This window comes from Haliotis rubra, unplaced genomic scaffold (assembly GCF_003918875.1).
Source record: "Haliotis rubra isolate DU_JTF1 unplaced genomic scaffold, ASM391887v1 Scf240, whole genome shotgun sequence".
Taxonomy (NCBI): domain Eukaryota; kingdom Metazoa; phylum Mollusca; class Gastropoda; order Lepetellida; family Haliotidae; genus Haliotis; species Haliotis rubra.
Window position 1 is genome coordinate 906,745 of NW_025766448.1, and position 21,956 is coordinate 928,700.

Genomic DNA, 21,956 nt, shown 5'->3' on the forward strand with positions numbered 1-21,956 from the left:
TAGAGTTATCTCCCCTGCGAGTCCTCAAGTCTCTTCAATTGGTCTCGATTCCTGCTTTACCCGACTCGGCCCCGAGTACCCGAGTACTCGTGAGAGCCCTAATCGACAGCGTACCAGAACGTAATCTTTTAATGCTCTTCACATCGCCGGCAATGTCTTGGATACCCTTAGACACGGCAAAAGGGTTTAACTTCAATGGTGTATCATCTTTTGTTTCAATGACAACAAAACGTGGCCAGTAATCAATTTGTTTGGGCAGTCTGAGGTCGTTGTCCGTAGGATCATTTTCAAGAGCACGTTTGCTTTTTTTGTGGGGGTTTCATAAGCCATGGTTAGTGTTTTAGACTTCATCATCCGAGCTCCCCATCTACCACGGAGTATCACAAGGACAATGCTAAAAACCAGTGAGTCTCCGACTTGCAGCACCAAGGATACTCGGATGATATACTCAAGCGGAGAAAACTAAAAACATATGTTTTCCACCAGATTGGCCCATGAGCCACCACCTTCTGCGCATATTTCAAATTACAAAATTGAAGTGTCTCATTTGGAACTCAAATATATAATCATGCAACCAAGACATATGATAAATTCTTAAATTTGTGCATCACAATATACATACGCAGGGCGTGGCATGACCAGCCGATTGGTTGAACCGGGCCCATTCAACCACCCGTCTAGGTGAAGTAAGGGGCGAAGTGGTGTGTTGGGCAAAAGGAACACTGTTCCTGCTTCCAGTGCCTTCAACCACCAGAATCCTGTCCTCCACCGACACAGGGGCGCAACCCACGGCAAACGGGTTGGTGGACCAAATATACCCCCGGGTCCACAACGGGGGGTCGAAGAGCGCTTAGCGTTACCCAGCACCCACCACGAGAAGGTGGCTCTTCACGGGTGCCAAACATTTTGGAGAGTAACACCTGTCAACGATGGACATTAAAAATACTATATATATATATATCAATACTCACGACGGAAAATTTAAGGAAACATTTGATTAAATATCGGCTAGGTTTGTTAGACCTATTTGTAAATGAAGGAAGAAAACATTCCATTGCAAAATCGAAACGAATCTGTCAGTTATGCGATATAGAAATAGAAAATGAGATAGACTTTGTGTTCGTCTGTCCATTTTATAGTGACATTCGAAAGAAATACATTAAAGATTATTTGACAGGGATGCCGCCATTGAAAGCTTTCGTATATATTTTAATGACTAGGAACAAATCCCTTATATTAAACCTTTCACTATATATTAAACATGTACTAGTTAAAAGAAATGAACTGTTTAAAGAACGTGTTACTTCCTGTATGTAACAGTATGATGTGTACATACTCTCTTGTATATGGGCCAGAGGCCTTCTGTACAAAAAACCTTTTTGACTTGACTTGACTCCCGTCCTCCATCGACACAGGGGCATGTAGAATTTCCCTGACCGTGGTGAGGCAGCCACGTGAATGAGTGACGGGGTCTCGCGCACACGACACGTCATCTTCTGGTGATTCTTCAACTTCTACAAATGCCACTCAAAGAGTGAGTATTGCTCAACGCCGCATGAGCAATGTTGCAGCTATTCGCGGCGAGAAAATGTCTTTCGTTTTACAATACACTGAAAATAATAAAAGCGATGCCGAAAATCACTAAAATATCAGTCAAGTATCTCATTCAAGGGTAAAAAAACTGATCTCTGAATTAAAAACCTATATCTTTTCATACAGTTTGATTTCTTTTAAATATGTTAAAATCAAGTGGTTAGAAACTTTGTTAAAAAGTTCACATAAAGTAGGAACATCGTCATAAAAACCTTCTCTAATATGGGAAAAGTCAAAACATTCAAACAAAGTGTGCTTGATAGTAATCGGTCTATGGCAAGGGATGCAAAATGGCTGATCTTCACCTTTCAATAAAAAGGAATGTGTATAGAAACTATGTCCTATACGACATCGCAGAATCACAACCTCATCCTGACGAATTAGTCCAGTAAATGGATTCCGTCCAGTATTGGGTTTTATGGAATGAAGCTTATTTGAGGTTTGATCATTCCAACTCTGCTGCCACTGATCTGTTACATATTGTCGAATAGCGGGTTTGAGGTCAGTAAAAGGGAAGTTTTATGTTGGTAGCCACTCAAAAATATTAAGCAATTGTTATCAAACAAAAACGTTGTTAGCGCTCAGCCGATTCCATCGGAAAAAAGACAATAAAGATCATTTGATATTTACGACTTACGACTTAAAGTTTCCTGTCATTGGAGCATACAACATGAGGAATATAATCGATTTTGAGCACTATCTTCTGAGATTTCAATTAACAGTTCCGCTCTGGCGAACATATATTACCTCCCTTGTGATCTAACGCATCCTTGGCAACGACACAGCCATCACGAAACACGACAAGGTCTTGGAAATTATTGGTGGACACACGTCCCAGGAATCGATTCCACGGACAATGCCTTGAATATTGTATTCTTCATTTGAATATGACAATTGAATATCTCCCATTCTCAGAGTGGGGCGACAAGAACAAGTTGTAAAGATGTCCTGTTTCCCGTGTCTGTCAGTCAACTTTATTTTGGGATTTACTCGACTGATACCTTCAGACGCCATCCCAGTGAACGTTTCCGTGTCTCGTGTTGAATGTGCTTCAATGTGCTTGGAGGACATTAGATGTAACTCTTTCTTCTATGACAAACGCGACAGGTACTGCTACCTCACCAACACACTAAAGCACCCGGTGTACCATAGAGGGGAACTGGAAGAAGCACTCAACATTCGCTACTATATTATTGACAAAGGTAGATATAAGCAACGTTACTCTTTTGGGAACTTTCATTTTTATAAATGCCTTTAGCAATATTCCAGCAATACCATGGCGGGGGACACCAGAAATAGTCTTTACATATTGTATCCATATTGGGAGCTGAACCCAGGTCTGAGCCATGCCCAGCAAACACTTTAATGTCTTGGCTATCAAACACCAGCTTTTAATAAGAAGTTACAGTCTCTTTGTTTCATTTGAGACCGATGAATTGCTCACTAACACAAAATATAATAATAATTGCATCAAAACCAAATTGCTGGTAAGACAGACAGATAATCAACAGGCGCGTGTAGTGAAATTTCAATTTCACACGTGCAACTCGCACACCTGGCTGTTCTACCAGCAAGTGGTCCCCCCCTCGTACAACATAGCGAGAGGGTGCCAACTAACTAATGATCGTTTGTTAAACAACTTTTTTTATTCGGGTGTCCAAAATTATGAGACAAATCATCAGAGTCTATTTCATGTGACTGTTCAAAATTTAGTTTTGTTGCTATCATTAGATTTTGTGTTAGTGAGCAATTCATCGGTCTCAAATGAAATCAAACGGACTGTAGTATTATCAATCTGTAAAGGTTCCTCTTGGAAGATTGTTTTGCATTGTTTTCAGATGCAAAGCGCGAATGCCAAGATTACACCTGTCAGAATTAAATCTTCTTAACACTCAAAGGGGACACAAGTGCAAGTGTTTCCTTAGTCCAAAGACTCCGGATTCCCGGTTCAGAGCTTCATCCATGGGGCACGTCAGTCAGTATTTCGCCCACTTTTGTATGTTTTCAATCAACACGCAAAATATTAGGTCTTAGAACGTTTCTGAATATGAAGTGAATAATACTTTTTGCATTTTTTTTTATTCATTTCACAGCTGAAAAATGTGTTTTCCAATCGTGTCAAAACACACGTACCAACTTCCTAGCAGAGGACATTTCACAGAACTGTGTATGACGCTACTGCGAATGCTGTAAACATACTGAAGTAGTTAAGATACGAATATCTCTCTCCATGGCAGTGTTAATATATGTGGACGGTAGGGGCCTCTTGAGTAGCCCAGAGGTTGGAGCGTCCGCTTGTCACGCTGAAAATCTGGGTTCGATTCCCCACATGGGTACGATGGGTGAAGCCACTGCTGGAATTTGGCTAAATGCGACGTGAAACTGTACTCACTCACTGCCAATAAGTTGTACAAGTAATCATCTCTGTCGGGCATTTGTCTTTGGGTTAACACGTCATTACCCAGCTACAACTCATGTTGAAGAATGAATCCTGAGTGAGTGAGTGAGTTTAGTCTTACGCTGCACTCAGCAATATTCCAGCTATATGGCGGCGGTCTGTAAATAATCGAGTATGGACCAGACAATCTAGTGATCAATAGCATGAGCAACGATCTGCGCAATTGGGAACCGATGACAGGTGTCAACCAAGCCAGCGAGCCTGACCACTCGATCCCGTTAGTCGCCCCTTACGACAAGCATGGTTTATTGAAGGTTCATTCTAACCCGGACCTTCACGGGTCATGAATCCTGAAACAATTAGGACATTACATAATAAACGGGTTCATAACGTCGTGAAGAAGTACAATCAAGTTCCTTTCCACCACGTAGCATAATGAGTGCATTACTTATATCGATTCTGGTGTCCCCCGCCGTGATATTGCTGGAATATTGCTAACAGCGCCGTAAAACCCAAACCACTCACCAATATCGAATCATTCATTTCAGAAGCAGTCATTTCACTTTCCGAAACAATCATGTGTATTTTGGAAATGAGGATTATATTTTGTGCCAATTTGTCCCTTTATGGCTTCATAAAATATTTTTCTGTTATATTTTTGTTAGATTTATTTACACGTACATACCTAACAAGGCGTTATATCATCTACAGCCCGTGGGTGCAAAGCAGACAATGGATATGACTTCTCAAGACTATCTGGCCAGTGCTATAAGTACTACACTGAGACAAAAGAATGGACGGACGCCCAACAGGAATGTGCCTCAGCAGGTGCTAATCTGATTCCTATCCATGATGACAAAACACGTGACCTGATGAGAACTTTGATATCGAATGAAGGTAAGTTTGAGTGATTCAGCCATATATACTCATAAATGATGGTCGTTATGTTATACTGAACACGAAAAATAATGCAAAAAAGTCAGAAAACATTTTGTTAGCAAATCTAGGAGCGCACTGGATGCTTCAGAACCAATAACTGTTTTATCTCCACCTTTAGCAAAGAAAAGTTGTGACATAAAAAGTTGTGAGATATTGGTCAGCATGAAACAGGCCAAAGGGCGCAGATGTTTGCAAACACATTCAGTGAGTATATGTCCATGTAATCTTACCCCCGGCCGCAAGCTACTTCCACTGCATTGTTGTGACATCAACTTCAACTGCATTGTAGTTACCTTCAGCAACGCGTTCTTTTGGTCCATTGCCTGCCTAAGGTAGATCGATTAGTCTATCGTTCTCATCGTCAGTGAGAACCGTCATTTTCGAAAGGAATTCCTTCCGGTAGACATATGACGTCACTCCTAGTCACACGACTTGATAGGACCAGGTCCACGAGTACCTAGAGATGTGTACAGCCCAAACACAAGTGTCAGAACGTGTGGTGTCACCCTGAGCAGGTTTCTTCAAATGTGTCTTCTCCTACATTTGCGCAAGTGAGCAACTAGACAGATGGATACCAGGCTGTTACGACGTAAATTGTAATAAAAACGCAAATTGTAATACTTGCAGCAAATTGTAATAAACTTGACATAAATTGTAATAGAAACGTAAATTCTAATAAAAATTGACGTAAATTGTAATACGTAAATTGTAATAAACACGCAAATTGTAATACTTGCAGCAAATTGTAATAAACTTGACGTAAATTGTAATAAAAACGTAAATTCTAATAAAAATTGACGTAAATTGTAATACGCGAATTGTAATAAACTTGACGTAAATTGTAATAAAAACGTTAATTCTAATAAAAATTAACGTAAATTGTAATACGCAAATTGTAATAAAAATTGACGTAAATTTAACCAAACCTGCAGAGGTTTTCAATTCTTTGAAGAGAGTCGTCCTTGGGGTACATATTCTGCATTTTCCGGCTGAAAAATGTCCTGTGACAGTTGTATCAATGTTTTTTGAATAAAAAGATTGTACAATAAATAAACTCTTTTATTTATTATACGGACCCTACCTCACGGAGTTACCTCCCTTAGCGCATGCGCACCAACTGGGTAGGCTCCTAGACCCGTATCATCATTCCTTCTGCTGAATTCTTATCAGTGAACAGAATTGCGGGGAGGTGGGAGGCCCTACCCCAAGGACGACTCTCTTCAAAGAATTGAAAACCTCTGCAGGTTTGGTTAATTCTTTTTCAGAGAGATCGTCCTTGGGGTACATATTATGCATAAACACAGACTCCCAAAGACCGGAGGCCAGGGAGGAGGGAATTCTGTCCAAGCACACTCAAAATATAGCGATCGTATCATGGAAAAAAATTGAACAGACGCCATAACACTCACCTGTCACTCGACCCAGTTTCGCTTCCGCGAGAGGCATTATGGGAGGGGAACTGACAGGGAGGATTTGTGCTCAAAGACGACCTCTAGCATAATGAGACATTGCACGTAGTGCGAATATCAACGAAATCCGACCCACTAAGTGGCTTCTGTCATGAGAGCACCGTAGGGGGAAAACAAAAATACCACTCACTAACGATACAGTAACTCCGTAGAGAATCGAAAGGGGGTACAGGTTCTCTGAGTGAGCTCACATTAGCAGACATGTCAATAATGGAATCTTATTGTACAGTAGCGTCAAAACAAACCAATAAACCAAGACTCACTCGGTCAGGGTGGCAGGACACTGTCCACTGGAGAGAACAGTACGGCCAAAGTTTGCACGATTACGGGAATGCGTATCGAGCTGATAATGGCGTATAAACGTGCTTGGCCGGCTCCAAATAGCGGCAGAGCAGATCTCTTCAATGGGGAGTGCCGATGCAAAAGCTTTTGATGCGGCTACTGCCCTGACCGAGTGAGCCTTCAACCCCTCAGGGGGAGGCTTGCCCTTAGCCTGATAAGCGGCACAAATACACGATACTAGCCAGCGAGACAAAGTCTGCTTGCTCGCTGGCAGACCAGCCTTCCCGCCACCGTAACAACAGAACAGCTGGGTACCCGTACGGATCCCCTGCGTTCGTTTGAGATAGACTTTGAGCGTCTTACGGACATCCAACGGGTGAGTGCTCGTAGGAGTGGTCCCCGATGTGGAAGGCTGGGTAAGAGTAGGAAGTTCGATAGGAGCTGTCACATGGAAAGCGTGATCGACCTTCGGTCGGTAAGTATCTGGGAGGCTGAATACTGACACGATCCGTGTGAAACACAGTCAGCGCCGGGTCGGACGACATAGCATGTAAGTCGCCGACTCTTCGACCAGATGTTACCGCCACCAGAAAAACAGCTTTCCAGGTCAACAACTGAATGGAAATAGCCGATAGGTGTGAGAAAGTGGGACCGGACAGCCAATCGAGCACGATCGACAAATCCCAAGGTGGACTGGTTCGCCTGAGAGCAGGTCGAATCCGTTCCGCGCCAGCGAGAAAGCGCTGTACGAGAGGGTGCTGCCCCAGAAGAGCACCATCGACAGGGGTGTGAAAAGTGGAAATAGCGGTGGAGTAGCCGCGAATGGTCGAAGCCGCCAGGCCTTCTTCCAAACGAGCTTGCAAAAACTCCAAAACTCGGACTAAATCCGCAGAAAAGGGATCTGCAATCCCCTTATCTGAACACCAGCGCGCATAGCGGGACCACCTATCCTCGTACTGAACGTTTGTCGAATCCCGCCTCGAAGCCAGAATTGTGTCTGCAACTGCTGCAGGAATTCCGCGTGCCTCGAGGTTAGACCTGACAGAGGCCAAGCCACCCACTGAATCCGTGGATTTGGGTGGGGCGCTCCGTTCTGAGTGAGAATGTCCGGTCGCAAAGGTAATAGAACAGGAGGCTGAGCCAGAAACCTGAGAATTACCGGAAACCAGCTCTGTGACGGCCAAAGCGGTGCCAGTAGCACAAGTAGCCGAGCTGGCTGGGTGGACAGCTGTGAAAGGACACGGGGAATGAGTGGTAATGGCGGGAACGCCCAGAGCACTTTGCCCGTCCAATCCAGCAGGAAGGCGTCGGCAGCCAACGCCCTGGGTCCGGTATCCGAGAGCAGAACACGGGTGTCTGATGCGTCCCGCCGGACGCAAACAGATCCACCTCGAACGACCCGTACAACTGGGAGATTACTGTGAATATCTGCCTGTCGAGCATCCACTCGTGCGGGGCCAGGATCCGGCGAGAGAGCGCATCTGCTCGCACGTTCTCCAGCCCCGGGAGATAAACAGGGAGTACCTGACAATCGTACTGGTCGCTCCAGAGGAGAAAGTCCCACGCTTCCCGGAGGAGCGCTGGGGACACCGTGCCTCCCTGCTTCAGGATGTACGACATGGCCGTCTGGTTGTCTAACTGAAGACGGACGACCTGGCCACGGACATGCTCTCTGAAGCGCTCGAATACCAACCGCACAGCTCTCAGTTCCAACACGTTGATGTGAAGGTGAGCTTCGGCTTCGGACCAGAGTCCGGAAGCCGACAGACTGCCCAGAACGCCCCCCCAGCCCGTGAGGGACGCATCTGTCTGAACTGTGAGAGCTGGCGTCGGGATTTCCAAGGGGAACCCCCTGGTGAGATTCCCGACATTTGTCCACCACTGAAGGTGAGGTGTCAACCACTCGGGGACTGTGAGACTGCGCTCCAGATCCTCCGTGTGAGTCCACAGCCGAGCCAAAGCTTGCTGTATGGGACGCATCCTCAACCGCGCCCGCCACACTACAGAGATCGTCGCCGCCATATGGCCCAGTAGACGGAGCCAAGTCCGTGCTGGTGCCTGGGGCTGGGAGAGGAATGAAGAGACCATCTCCCGAACTCTGGTGACCCGGTCGGGCGACAAGGAAACGAGATCCTTGTTCGTTTGGAATCGCGCTCCAAGAAAAACCAAGTCCTGGGTGGGTACCAGGTCGGATTTCTTGAGGTTGATGATCCACCCCAGTCGAGTTAGAATGTCTATCACTGTGTGAGTAGCATCTTGACTCGCTGGCTGTGTTAGTGCTCCGAGCAACCAGTCGTCTAGGTAAGGGTAACAACGCCTTCCTTGCGAGCGAGCTAGGGTAGCTGGGACTAACATGAGCTTGGTGAACACCCTTGGGGCAGTCGATATGCCGAAGGGGAGCACCCTGAATTGGTAATACATCCCGTCGTAAGAGAACCGAAGGTACTGCTTGAACGAGGGATGTATGGGTACATGCAGATACGCATCCTTTAGGTCGATTGACGTGAGCCAATCGCCGGGCTGAACAGATGAGATCACCGAGCGCAGTGTCTCCATCTTGAAGGATGGTACTTCGAGCATGCGATTCAACCCCTTGAGGTTGAGAATCGGACGGAACCCGCCGTCTTTCTTCGGGACGAGGAAGTACGTGGAATAAAATCCCGCCTGTTCCTCTCCCGGTGGAATGCGCTCGATTGCGGACTTGTCCAGCAGAGCCTGAACTTCGTCGCGCAATATGTCCGCCCTGGCTTGACATGACGGCACCGGAGTCGCGACGTATGCCGGTGAAGTCGGGCGGACCTCGCTTCCACAGTGGGAGATGGCCTATGCTGACCGTGGCCAGCACCCAAGCGTTGTTGGTAGCCTTCTCCCATTCCGGCAGGAATAGAGAGAGGCGGCCTCCCACTGGGATATGGGGTAGGAGCGCGTGTGTAGACCCGAGTAGCGGAGCTGACTGGGCGTGACACACGGCTTGAGCGGCAGCCTGATGGGTTAACGGGAGGTCGGGGCCGACCTCCCGCGCCCGCGAAAAGGCTGGGAGCTAGTCGAGGACTGCTCCTTGCCCCTACCCTTGGCGGACCGGTTCCTCCGCCTACCCCTACCAAGCGGCCGAAGCCAGCCGGCAGACTCGGGTGTAGGCTGCACCCCGGCGGAGGAAGGTGGCACGGGAGCGCGGGGGCGAGACACCCGCGGGTGCTCCAACAAGGCTTTAGAGTCCTTGAAGGAGGTAGCTGCAGCGGCAGCCTCCCGTATGACCTGCTGGGCCCCTGGAAAGAGGGTCGCTCCCAGACGGAAAGGGAGGGCCAGCAAGGTCTGCTGTGTTGCTGCCGAGTACCTAGACGTCGACAGCCACAGCCGGCGCATCCCCATGACTGCGCACATCACCGCCCGACGCAGCAGACCGCAAAGAGTCGCGCGCGAGGTGAGCCTGCACTTCCGAAAGCTGACGGAGCAGCACGACATGCGGCGACACGTCGCCAGCATGCCCCTCCGCCTCCAGGGCCGACCTCTGAACCGAGGTGAGGTAGGCCTCATGGACCACCACCCGCACCTGCTGCATCGCGTTCCGGTAGACCTCCTCGTAGGTCCGGTACGCGTGCCGCAGGGGGGCGCCCGCGAGGGCAAAAGGTGGAGTTAGGCGCCCTTGCCGAGCAGCCGGAGCTGCTCCGGAGGAAGCCGAGCCTCCCCCCAGGGCGACGGAAGTGAAAACACATTCGTCAACAATCGGTACAACGAACAGGGAATCCTCCCCAAGCTGGTAGCGCCGCACGAGTTCAGGTAAGTCAAACCTTACTCGGGCACCAGACAAGAGGGGATCGACCACGTCCGAGACCAACGATGGCAGAATGCGGAGCTGCGTCTGTGAGGGTTGCCTAGGGGCAAACGCCTCGCCAGGCAAGCGGAACTCAGTCGAGTCCACGCTACCAGCAGGCACCGCGGCCTGGGGTAGGCCCTCGGCAATTCTCTGCCGGACCTCCCGCAAGGCCGAAGCAAAACGGAAGCCGCCGTCATGCTCCTCGACCTCCCCAAGCTCCATTGCCTCGGCGTCCGAGCCCGAGTCAGAGGCTGGGTCTCCTCCGTAAGAGGACCCTAACCCCGACCCGGTGGACTGCCTAACGCTAGGAACCACAGGAAGGGAAGAACAGACAGACTGCTCCACGTCAGCGCCAGCCGGCGTGCGTGGACCCCGGTCCCGAGACGCTGGAGGCAGGCCAGGCAGAACTGGTGCCTCCGCTCTCATGGGGCGGGTGTGCGCAAGGACCGGAATACCAGGAATACTCAACGGCCCTCGCGCGAGCTCCGAGAGGGGGACTGGGAGCCCCTCCCTCTCCGGAGCAGCCGAGGCGTCCGGATCCGAAGCCAGAGGCAACGGATCTACAGACGCCTCAAGGCCGAGGGATCGAGCCGAGCCCGGCGATCCCACCCCCGGACTCTCCGCCCCCCGTCCGGAGTGGGTGAGGAACTCCTGCCGGAGACCTCCAACCGACTCACGAACGAAGGACTTCATCGAGTCCATCTGCTGCTGAAACATAGACTCCATCAGTGACATGTCAAAACCACTCGAAGTGGCAGGAGAGGGGGAAGGGCCACGGGATTTTTTTCCCTTTTTTGACACACGTTTGGACTTAGACGGGGGAACCTGCGTCAGGTCCCCTCCCGCCTCACGCATTTCGCGATAGAACAAGGTGTCGGCAGCCCGCCTCTTCTGGGCCCGGGGGGAAAAGGCCAGACAAATAGGACAGGAGTCAGCCTCATGGCCTGTCTTCTCCAGACAGGCCACGCAACTCGTATGACTGTCGGCCCGGGGGATACTCCCCTCACAGACCGAACAGCATGAAAAGGCCTGAAACAAACACGCAAACGTGTTAGTGAACGGCGGCCAGCAGCATATAAACACGTAGAAAACATTGAAAAACTACGTGAAGGTTACCACGGAAAGTAATAGTTGGTTTTAATACGCAATATTACGACCACATGGCACGCTAAACTTCCCGCCATGGCAGAGCAACACGTGCGTAACCACGGGAAAGTTCGCGTATTTAGTATTAATACAAAGTCACAATTATGAAACAACCAACTGTAAAGCTTTACTGTTCTTGTTTTAGACAAATAAAGACCATACATACAGGTGGTGTCTCAGACATATCGTTTAACAGCGCCGTACGGCTCATGAATGGGTTATCAAACACGTCTGTTCACGGCCGTGACAGCAGAAGGAATGATGATACGGGTCTAGGAGCCTACCCAGTTGGTGCGCATGCGCTAAGGGAGGTAACTCCGTGAGGTAGGGTCCGTATAATAAATAAAAGAGTTTATTTATTGTACAATCTTTTTATTCAAAAAACATTGATACAACTGTCACAGGACATTTTTCAGCCGGAAAATGCATAATATGTACCCCAAGGACGATCTCTCTGAAAAAAGAATGTCATAATTTTCGTTGCGGTAAAATGTAATAAATATTTACGTAAATTGTAATAACAGTTTTAATCACTCGTAAATACGCGGGTGTTTGGTTTTCGTTGCATTTCATACATCAAATAAGCTTGTTAGGGCGATAACTCAAGAAAGGAATGATGGATTTTGTTCAAATTTGGTACCAAGGTATATTGACGAGATTCACCGACACAAGTGAAATGGAGTGACTTTGAGATAATTTTCAAGGTCACAGCAAAAATCTGAGGGTTTTACCAATATAAAGATTGTTAGCGCAATAACCCAAGAAAGAATTGACAAATCTTAGCCAAATGACGAAAATGATATTCGTCCTGATATATAATCGATATAAAATCTCTTGCTGTCCTCTGTATCATGTCTTTTCGCAAATATCTTTTGAGGTTTTGATATGTATAAATATAAAGTGGGGTGGGGTGGGATGGGGGTGGGTTTCTAACGGGTATATCAAATCAAATCAATTCAAATAAGACATTTGTATAGCGCTACATATCCAGAGTCCTGCTCATGTGCACTCAGTCGAATGCCCGTTTGAAGAGGATGGTTTTGTGACAAGATCGGAAACTTGATATTTTCCGATTTTCTGACATTTTCAGGAAACAAAATATGCAAGAAACATTTTTGTATGTTTGAGATTGGTAGAGGTCGGCTAGAATCAAACTTAGATATGAAACTGCACAAAAAGGCAATTTGAAACTACAATCGCTTGTTCAAATGACTCCCCATTCTGTTTACTGAAAGAACTCGAGAAAGAAATGATGGATTTTGTTCAAATTTGGTACCAAGGTTTATTGACGAGATTTACCGACACCACTTGAATTTAGTGACCTTGAGGTCATTTAAAGGTCACAGCGAAGGTGTAACAGTTTTGCACATGCCAAGCTTGGTAGCCGCGAACTTAGGAAAGAATTGATAGATTTTAATCCAATTTTATATCAAGGTGTATAGGCAGGAATCCCCCTACACCAATTGAAACACAATATGCAAAAAACATGTTGTATGTTGGTAAAAGTCAAACTTAGATATTAAACTGCACATAAAAGTAATTTTAAACTATAATCGCTTGTTCAAGTGACTCCCCCTTCATGTTTACTGAAAGGGCTTGTTTTGGAGACACTATCCACCCCCTTTCAGTTGACGTCATCATAAGGATATAACTCATCCTAAAGTTTTCACTTATTCATACATGGTGTCAAGGGTTCAAACTAAATACTGAATGGTCACACAAGTGTCAGCTCTCAATATGTTGTATATCTGGACACAATGTTTTTGAAATGTTTTGTGTCCCCGTCTAAATGTAAATCAAGCAATCCAAATCTTTGAATGTTGATGATGACGGGAAGTCATCCAATACTATGCTGAACATATTTTATATGATACTATCTGAGGGTATACCATTATCCAAGAGATAGCCCAATAGTGCAGTTGTAAGGCGTCTGCTTATCACGCTGAAGGCCCTGTTTCGAGGAGGCACCGAAGTTCGGTTCCCGAGATGGGCACATTTGCGTAGTATCCTTGGACAAGATACTTAGATCTACACTGTCTCAGTTCACCCAGCTGTAAAATGGGTACCCGTGAGTATGTGCTGGCAATGTGAGTGTTTTGTTCATTGCCCCTAACAGGCAGCATGGCTGTACAGTCCCCAGGGAGTTGAAAAAGTATCGGAAACTACGATAGTGTCCTATGATCGGGGATAGTAATGTACCTAGCGCCGTCAGCAGGCAATGTGCCTGGATGTGAGCGCCATATAAGTGGACTATTACTATTACTAGATACCAAATGGGAGATCGTTTTCCATTTTCTGCAAATTTGCAAGAAACATAATACCCCAATGTTGTGATGACCAATGTCTCGTTAACCACATTACCCACATGAAATTTTGGATATGACTTTGCTAATGATTCCTTCAAAATAAAATGGAAGCTTAGGTAACCGAACGTTAAATATGCGTTGTTCAAAACATGGTTAGTCATGCCGTTAGCTAACGTCGCCGTCAAAGTTTAACAGTGTGGTTAACGTCACTGGTTAGCTTCCATATGTCCCATAGTTCCGTTTTCTGTTTACTTCCGGTTTACCAAAAATGGAAACGCAAAATGTCGCCTGCACCCCAGGGAAAAAGAGAAGTCGAAATGTCTCTGCTGACGAAGAGAATGTAATCCAGTCAATGGTTGAGGCCAACTCTACAGTTTATCATAGGCATGCGAATGTCGTAGCGTTACGAACGTTTTGTATTGGAACACAAGGTTCCAGCCGTTTGCATAATTTATATTTCAAAGACATATGATCCCAGCTCTGTGTGGGACTTACTTCAATTCCAGCAACAGAAAAGACATTTTAATGAAACACTATAGCACAGCTATAGATAAAATATGATGAATCCATGGAAATGAACAACATGATTCTTGTGTATTGTATGTATTACTTTATTCAATGTCCATCTGTTCAACATGTCCATCTGTTTCCAATTCTAATTCTAATATCCATATTCTATTCCTGCGTGTTGCCTTTTACAGTAGATTAACTGAAATCAGTATAAGAACTAAATAAGGTTTAGGAAGTAATAAGCCATAAACAGAATTTAACTTGATACATGAGCAAATGGCTGTACTGCCACTTCCCAAAGTCATTCAAAAGACAAAATCACAAAATATTGTTGTATGCTCCTAAGCACGTTTGAAATACAATAAAGCACTGAGAGCATAAAAACTTCTTCAAAAGCACTGAGAAAATGTTAACCTTATGCCATGAAAACATGTATTCATATAATTTTGACCAACTTACAACTTGCCACAAAAAATTACCAAATAAAGCAAAATTCCTACACAATAATTACCATGACTTACATGAAAAGATAGATTAAAGTTACTTCAACAAATTACAATTCATGAAACATGAAAAATACAATAATTATGCTTACCACTACTTTGGACATTCTCGTGGTGGTTGTTTACTGTGCAAGCACATGGCCTCAAGTGGCATGCCCTGAGACAGTTACCTCTCTTTTTGAGGGTTATTAAAAAGTGGCAATGGTGTTAAACGAAATAAGAGCAAAAATACACTTGGTTAAATAAAAAACTAAAAATTTAACGGAAAATGATTTTGAAAAATAAAGTTTTAGGAAAATAAGTGTTTTGACCATAACATACCGGCCTCCTAATTGCATAATACATAATGAAGCAATTACAAATGTAGCAACACAATGGTCGAAATACTTATGCTTACAAAACACTTTGCACATGAATACCCATACATATTTACTGAGAATAATGAACCAGTCTTAAACATTTCAATCAAATGAAGTCATCAAAAGTTCATGATAGTGCACTTCGACAAGTTTTCTTGTCCGTCGATTTCAGTCTTTCTGCACTTAAGATATACCTTGACAGTCATTCATAGTTTTACTGCAATTGTCCTTTCATTTCTTGCAATCATCTTTTTCTTCCTTCAGTGTTCTATTAGAGCTCTGCACAAGGATGCACAGTTTGTCGATTGGACGGACAAGCTCAGTAGTGGCGGTTTTTACACGTGCAACACGTACAAAACCTTTCTTATCAGTCATTACCTCCATTATTCTACCAAGCGACCAGGAATTCCGGGGTGAATTGTCCGCGAGTAGCACAATATCATCCACTTGTACATTGTGCCTCTTAACTGTCCATTTTGATCGTTCTTGTTGGAGAGGTAGGTATTCTTTCAGCCATCTTCGCCAAAACACATCAGCCAGATACTGGACTTGTCTCCAGCGTCTTCGAGAATACACATCGTCCTGGCAAAATACCCCAGGTGGCATTCTCTGTCCGTTTGCAACAGCAGCAGATGATTGGGCGTCAGGGGGTTGAGGTCATGAGGTTGACATGGCACATCAGTGAGGGGCCTTTCATTCAGGATCATTTCAACCTCGCAGAAGAGAGTGCTTAGTCCTTCATCATCTAATCTGATTGCTTGTTCTTTCATCAAAGCGTTGAGCACTTTTCTAATAGATCGGATCATCCGTTCCCAACTGCCGCCATGGTGAGAAGCTGCAGGAGGGTTGAACAGCCAGTCGATACCCTTTTGTAGAAGCGTAGAATGCAGCTTGGACTGGTTCAAGTTGTCGATTCCCTCTCTCAGCTCACGTTCACTGCTTGTTAAGTTTGTCCCGTTGTCGGACCTGATAAGTTCTGGTGTGCCGCGTCGTGCAATGAATCTTCGTATCGCATTGATACAACTGTCTGTGTCCATGGAGCAAGCTAATTCAATATGGACTGCTCGCATCGTCAGACATGAGAAAACCACACCATACCTCTTCACCGTTGAACGGCCTCGCTTCACTAGAAAGGGTCCAAAGTAATCAATACCGACATGTGAGAATGGCGGTTTATCGGGTTGAAGGCGATCACTTGGAAGGTTAGCCATTTGTTGTTGACAGGTGGGTGATCTGTACTTTCTGCATGTAACACATCTGGATACAATGCTCTTGACTAGAGTTCCTGCTCCGAGGATCCAATAGTACTGACGAATATAGGTGAGAATAGCATTTTTCCCCATGTGACCAACGGCTCTGTGGGCTTCTTCAAGTAGCAGCTTCGATAATGGCGAATCCTTTGGTAGAACAACTGGGTGTTTTGATTCATATTGAATCGGAGCTCTTTCGAGACGGCCCCCAACACGAACAATTCCATCTACAATAAATGGATCTAGTTTGTAAAGTGAACTAGATTTTCCTATTTCTTTTCGTGTGGTTTCTTGAACTTTCCTTCTTTTCAACAGTTCAATCTCTTTGTGAAAGTGTTGATCTTGTACATATCTAATCAGTGCTTTCTCTGCATCTTTCAACACCGATACTGTCATCCTTAGCCTCTGCTCCTTGCTTCCCTTTCCTGTAATTCTTCTGTACAGCTCTCTACTGATTAGGATCATCCAAGCAACTGCCTTGCGTAGTTTGATCCAACTTGAGTAGTAGGTGATGAACTTATTCATGGTGTCAGGAGAAAGGGTGTTCATGAAGCAGCTTTCTTGTTTCTTGACTTCAGGATCGTCATCTGGTAATCTAGTAGATTTGTCCGAAGTACTAGGCCATTCATTCTGTGGTTTCCATATGAATGATGGTCCTTCAAACCACATTCTTGTCTGTTTCAGCTTCTCGAATGTCATTCCTCTAGATGCACAGTCAGCTGGGTTAGATTTTGTGTTGACATGTTTCCACTGGCTCACATCTGACCCTTCGTGAATTGTCGTTAGCCTGTTTGCGACAAATGTCTTGAACCTTGATGTCGTGTTTGCAATATACCTGAGAACAGACATGCTATCTGTCCAGAAGAATATATCGTCTATTTTGTACTGAAGCTCCTGAAGAATTACCCGGGAGAGACGAACAGCCACTGTCGCAGCGGTCAGCTCCATGCGAGGTGTTGTTACTTTCTTTAGAGGGGCCACTCTTGACTTCGCCATCACCAGCACACAGTGAATGCGATTATCCTCATTCGTAAGGCGTAGATAGGCACATATTCCATAGCCAACTTCACTGGCATCACAGAATAGATGTAATTGGGCAGATGTCACTCTTCCAAATTCTTGAGGCTTATAGCATCTTTCGAGATGTAGCGTTTCTAGCTTTGGCAGATCCTTCAACCACTGGAGCCATATTTTCATTGAAGGCTTGCCAATCTCCTCATCCCATCCAATATTCAGCTTGCATAGATTCTGGAGCAGCTGTTTGGCAATCAAAATGACAGGCGCGATGAACCCCAGCGGATCATAGATACTGCTTACTACTGACAATATTCCTCTTCTTGTGTTTGCTCTGTCTTTATCTTGGATTTTGAAGCCAAAGGAATCTGTGTTAACAAACCAGAAGACACCAAGAGCCCTTTCGTTGGGAAGAGATTCGAATTCTAGATTCAGTTCTTTAGCATCCTTGGCTCTTTCATTGACCGGGATTGACATCATGACTGACTTGCTGTTAGAGATCCACTTTGTGAGGCGAAATCCTCCATCTTTGGCATAGTTGTGATAGTTCTTTGATGATGGATACTGCGAATTCTTCATTTTGCGTGGAAGCTAGACAATCATCAGCATAGAAGTTGTCTTTTATCATGGAAACTATTTCAGGATCATACCTTCCTTCATTGTCTTCAGCGGTTCTTTGCAGGGCAAATGTGGAGCAACTTGATGATGATACGGCACCGAATAGATGTACACACATCCTGTAGACTTCTGGTTCTTCATTACACTTCCCATCAGGCCACCAGTAAAAGCGTAGATAATCACGGTCTTCCCTTGGTACTCTAACTCTGTAATACATTGACTCAATGTCGCCCATGATTGCAATGGAGTCCTGGCGAAATCGAAGAAGAATACTGGTCAAGTTATTTGTCAAGTTGGGACCTTGCAGTAGGGTATGATTCAAAGATACTCCCTGGTAGGTTGCAGCGCAATCAAAGACTACCCTTATCTTACCGGGTTTACGTGGATGATATACACCGTGATGAGGGATGAACCATACATGTCCTGCTTCACCATCTACTTCTTCAATCGGGACCTTTTCAGCATAATTCTTGGACAGTATGTCCTTCATGAAAGTCTGATAATCTTCTTTGAATTTGTCATCTTTCAGAAATCTTTTCTTCAAACTGTCAAGGCGCTTGCGAACTTGAGCACTGTTGTTGGGCATAATCATATCAGAGTCTCTAAATGGCAGATTAATGTAATAATGTCCATCTTGAAAGCTTGTAGATTCATTCACTTTGCTGAGAAACAGTTTGTCTTCTTGGGATAATTCAGCTTTATCATCAATAGATCTTTCAGGAAAATCCAAGTTAATGCTTTTCCTAACCAGTGTGTTCAAGTCAGCACTTTCTTCTATGGTCTTCACACTGAGCATTTCAGTTCTCATGGAGAGATGATTCTCAGTCTCAGTTTTAGAGCTTGCAGGTCGGACTACATTCCAGAGAATCCAGCCTAATCGGGTTCTGGTAGCATGTGGGCTACTCGGAGGACCAACTTTAACTTCAAGAGGAGAGTAGGCGTCTGGGACATTTCCACCAATGAGTAGGTCAACTCCAGATACCAGTCTTGGTACTTGAACTCCTTCAAGGTGAGACCATTTTGTAAAGTCAGAGTCCTTTGGAATATGTTGACTTGTAACTGGAATCCTACTTCTTGTGTATACTGTGGGAAGATCAACAGTATTCTTTAAATCCATGTCGTGGACCTTAAGACCAGAGATGGCGTGAACGGTTGAGGTATGTGGCTCTCCTAATGTATCTATGGTGATTTCTACCTTTCTTGATTTTCCATTAGATCCAAGTTTGTTCATGAGAGCTTCAGAGCAAAAGGAAACTGTACTTCCTGGGTCTAAGAAGGCATATGTAGATACCACTTTCAAAGAGTCTCTGAATGAAATCTGTACTGGTATAATAGCAAGAGTACACTCACTACTAACGTCTCCGGCCTCCGTAACTTCATTAGCTTGCCCTGTACAAGCACTTATGGTCTTCAAACTTGTGTTGCGGTCAATGTGCAGGAGAGTTGCATGGTTGCCATCACATCGCTGACACTTGACATTCTTGCTGCACTCGTTGCTTCGATGTCCTTGGGTGAAACAGCGAAAACATAAGCCCATAGATTTCAGAAAATCAATACGTTCTATGTTAGGTTTGGAGGCTAACACTTGGCAAGAATCTATGAGATGTCCCGACTTATAGCAGTAGACACATTTCTTGGTTCCACTGATCTGAGTCCTTGACTGTAGAGAGTTCATGGATTTATTTTCAAACTTGTTTGTCTTTACCAGGTCAGTACCAAATGTAACCTTCGGTCTGGGAGCTGATGGTTTTCTGTAAGGCGGCTGTGACATGATGTCAGGTTTCATGGCTTCCTTTCCATACATCGGGTCTGTGGCTTTTAGTGCTTCAGTTCGTACAAAGTGAACAAGGTCAGAGAATTCAACACCTCTTCTAGATTGACGAAGATTTATGACAGTACTTCTCCATTTCTCTTGACAGTGGAATGGTAGTTTCATGGCTAACTTGCGAATGTTGTCTGGGTATTCTAGAACCTTGACTGCATGTAGAGATCTAACAGCATTCTGACACTCATTCAAGAACACAGAATATTCATCCAAAGCTCTAACATTGTCCGGTTTGATGTTCGGCCAACACATAGCTTTCTTAATCAGAGTGCTAGCAATTATCTCTTGGTTGCCATACCTAGACTCAAGTTCACCCATTGCAGCATGATAACCGTCTCTTGCATCTAAGTAGCTGAAGCTTCTAACAACTTGATGAGCCTCCCCTGTGGTGAACTGCTCTAAGTAGCACATGAGTTCATCTGTGGAGCTAGAGTTAGTGACTACCTTGGTTCGAAACTGACGCATAAACTTCTGATATTCTAGGGGATTTCCACTAAACTTCTGGATGTCTGGTACAGGCTTTTTAAGTTGTTGAACTACTGACATGAAAACATCATCTTGTGGATGACTGTAACTTCTAGATGGAAGAAAGGAGGAATTTCTTGTATTCAAACCTGTGTCTTCAGGACTATAGACTGGCTTAGTTTCTACAACTGGCTCAGATTTCAATGGAGGGTCAATATTGTCAGTTTCTTTCCTACTTGAAATTGTATCTTCAGGTCCCATACTATCCTGATCATTTTCAAAGTCATTCAATACCTTTGATTTTGCTTGACAAACCTCAATTTGTGTCTGTAGCTCTAACTCCTCCTCTTTAATCTGAATGTCTAATTTAGCCTGTTCAATCTTTTGTTTCTCTTTAAGAGCCCGTTTCCTAGCTTCAAGTTCTGCTTGCTTCTGTTTCTCATGTAACATAGCTGAGGAAACATTACTTGCAAGTGAAGATTTTCCACTTTTAACAGATAGTGACTTCTTGCTAGAATTGCTTTTCCGTGAATGCTCACTCATAGCCTGACTTGCACTTTGTTCCAATAAATACTGCTCTATAGTTGTCTTGATTCTCAACAGTATCTTATCTTGTGTCCCTACTTCTTCCTTAAAATCTGACAATGCTGGCTCTTCTAATAACTGTATGTATTCTTCTCTAGCATCATAAAGAGTATTAAAAAGAGTCAACCATGACGCATATTCACGACGAACTTTCTCAACAGTAAACTTAGTTAAAACCCCTGTAGCAATAACTAAGTTGATATGATGATAGTCTCTTTCAAGTTGATGGAAGATTGACTGTACCCTTTCACACTTGATTTCTAGAGCATTAGATAAACCTTTTCTGGTGAGCATTCTTGATTCCAATTCCTTCTAATATATGAGTTCTTACAACTTCATTCAAAATCCACTTGTTCTCCAATATCCAGAAAAAGCAATGTCCAATAATGCAAATGTCCAGTTATGTGAATGTCCAGTAGTGTTAATGCTATGTTGCGAACAACATGATTCTTGTGTATTGTATGTATTACTTTATTCAATGTCCATCTGTTCAACATGTCCATCCGTTTCCAGTTCTAATTCTAATATCCATATTCTATTCCTGCATGTTGCCTTTTACAGTAGATTAACTGAAATCAGTATAAGAACTAAATAAGTTTTAGGAAGTAATAAGCCATAAACAGAATTTAACTTGATACATGAGCAAATGGCTGTACTGCCACTTCCCAAAGTCATTCAAAAGACAAAATCACAAAATATTGTTATATGCTCCTAAGCACGTTTGAAATACAATAAAGCACTGAGAGCATGAAAACTTCTTCAAAAGCACTGAGAAAATGTTAACCTTATGCCATGAAAACATGTATTCATATAATTTTGACCAACTTACAACTTGCCACAAAAATTACCAAATAAAGCAAAATTCCTACACAATAATTAC

The 21,956-nt window shown here is 44.6% G+C and overlaps 1 protein-coding gene across 1 annotated transcript in view; it reads left to right on the forward strand.

Moving 5' to 3' along the window:
- Window positions 1–2,371: 2,371 nt before the first annotated feature.
- Window positions 2,372–21,956, forward strand: part of LOC124278717 (snaclec 5-like) — a 39,033-nt gene continuing 19,448 nt past the window's right edge. Inside the window, exons 1-2 of the mRNA XM_046714485.1 lie at window positions 2,372–2,795; window positions 4,703–4,888. Of these exons, the coding sequence (XP_046570441.1) occupies window positions 2,537–2,795; window positions 4,703–4,888 (445 nt within the window). The 5' untranslated portion in view covers window positions 2,372–2,536. The remainder of the gene's footprint in view (window positions 2,796–4,702; window positions 4,889–21,956) is intronic.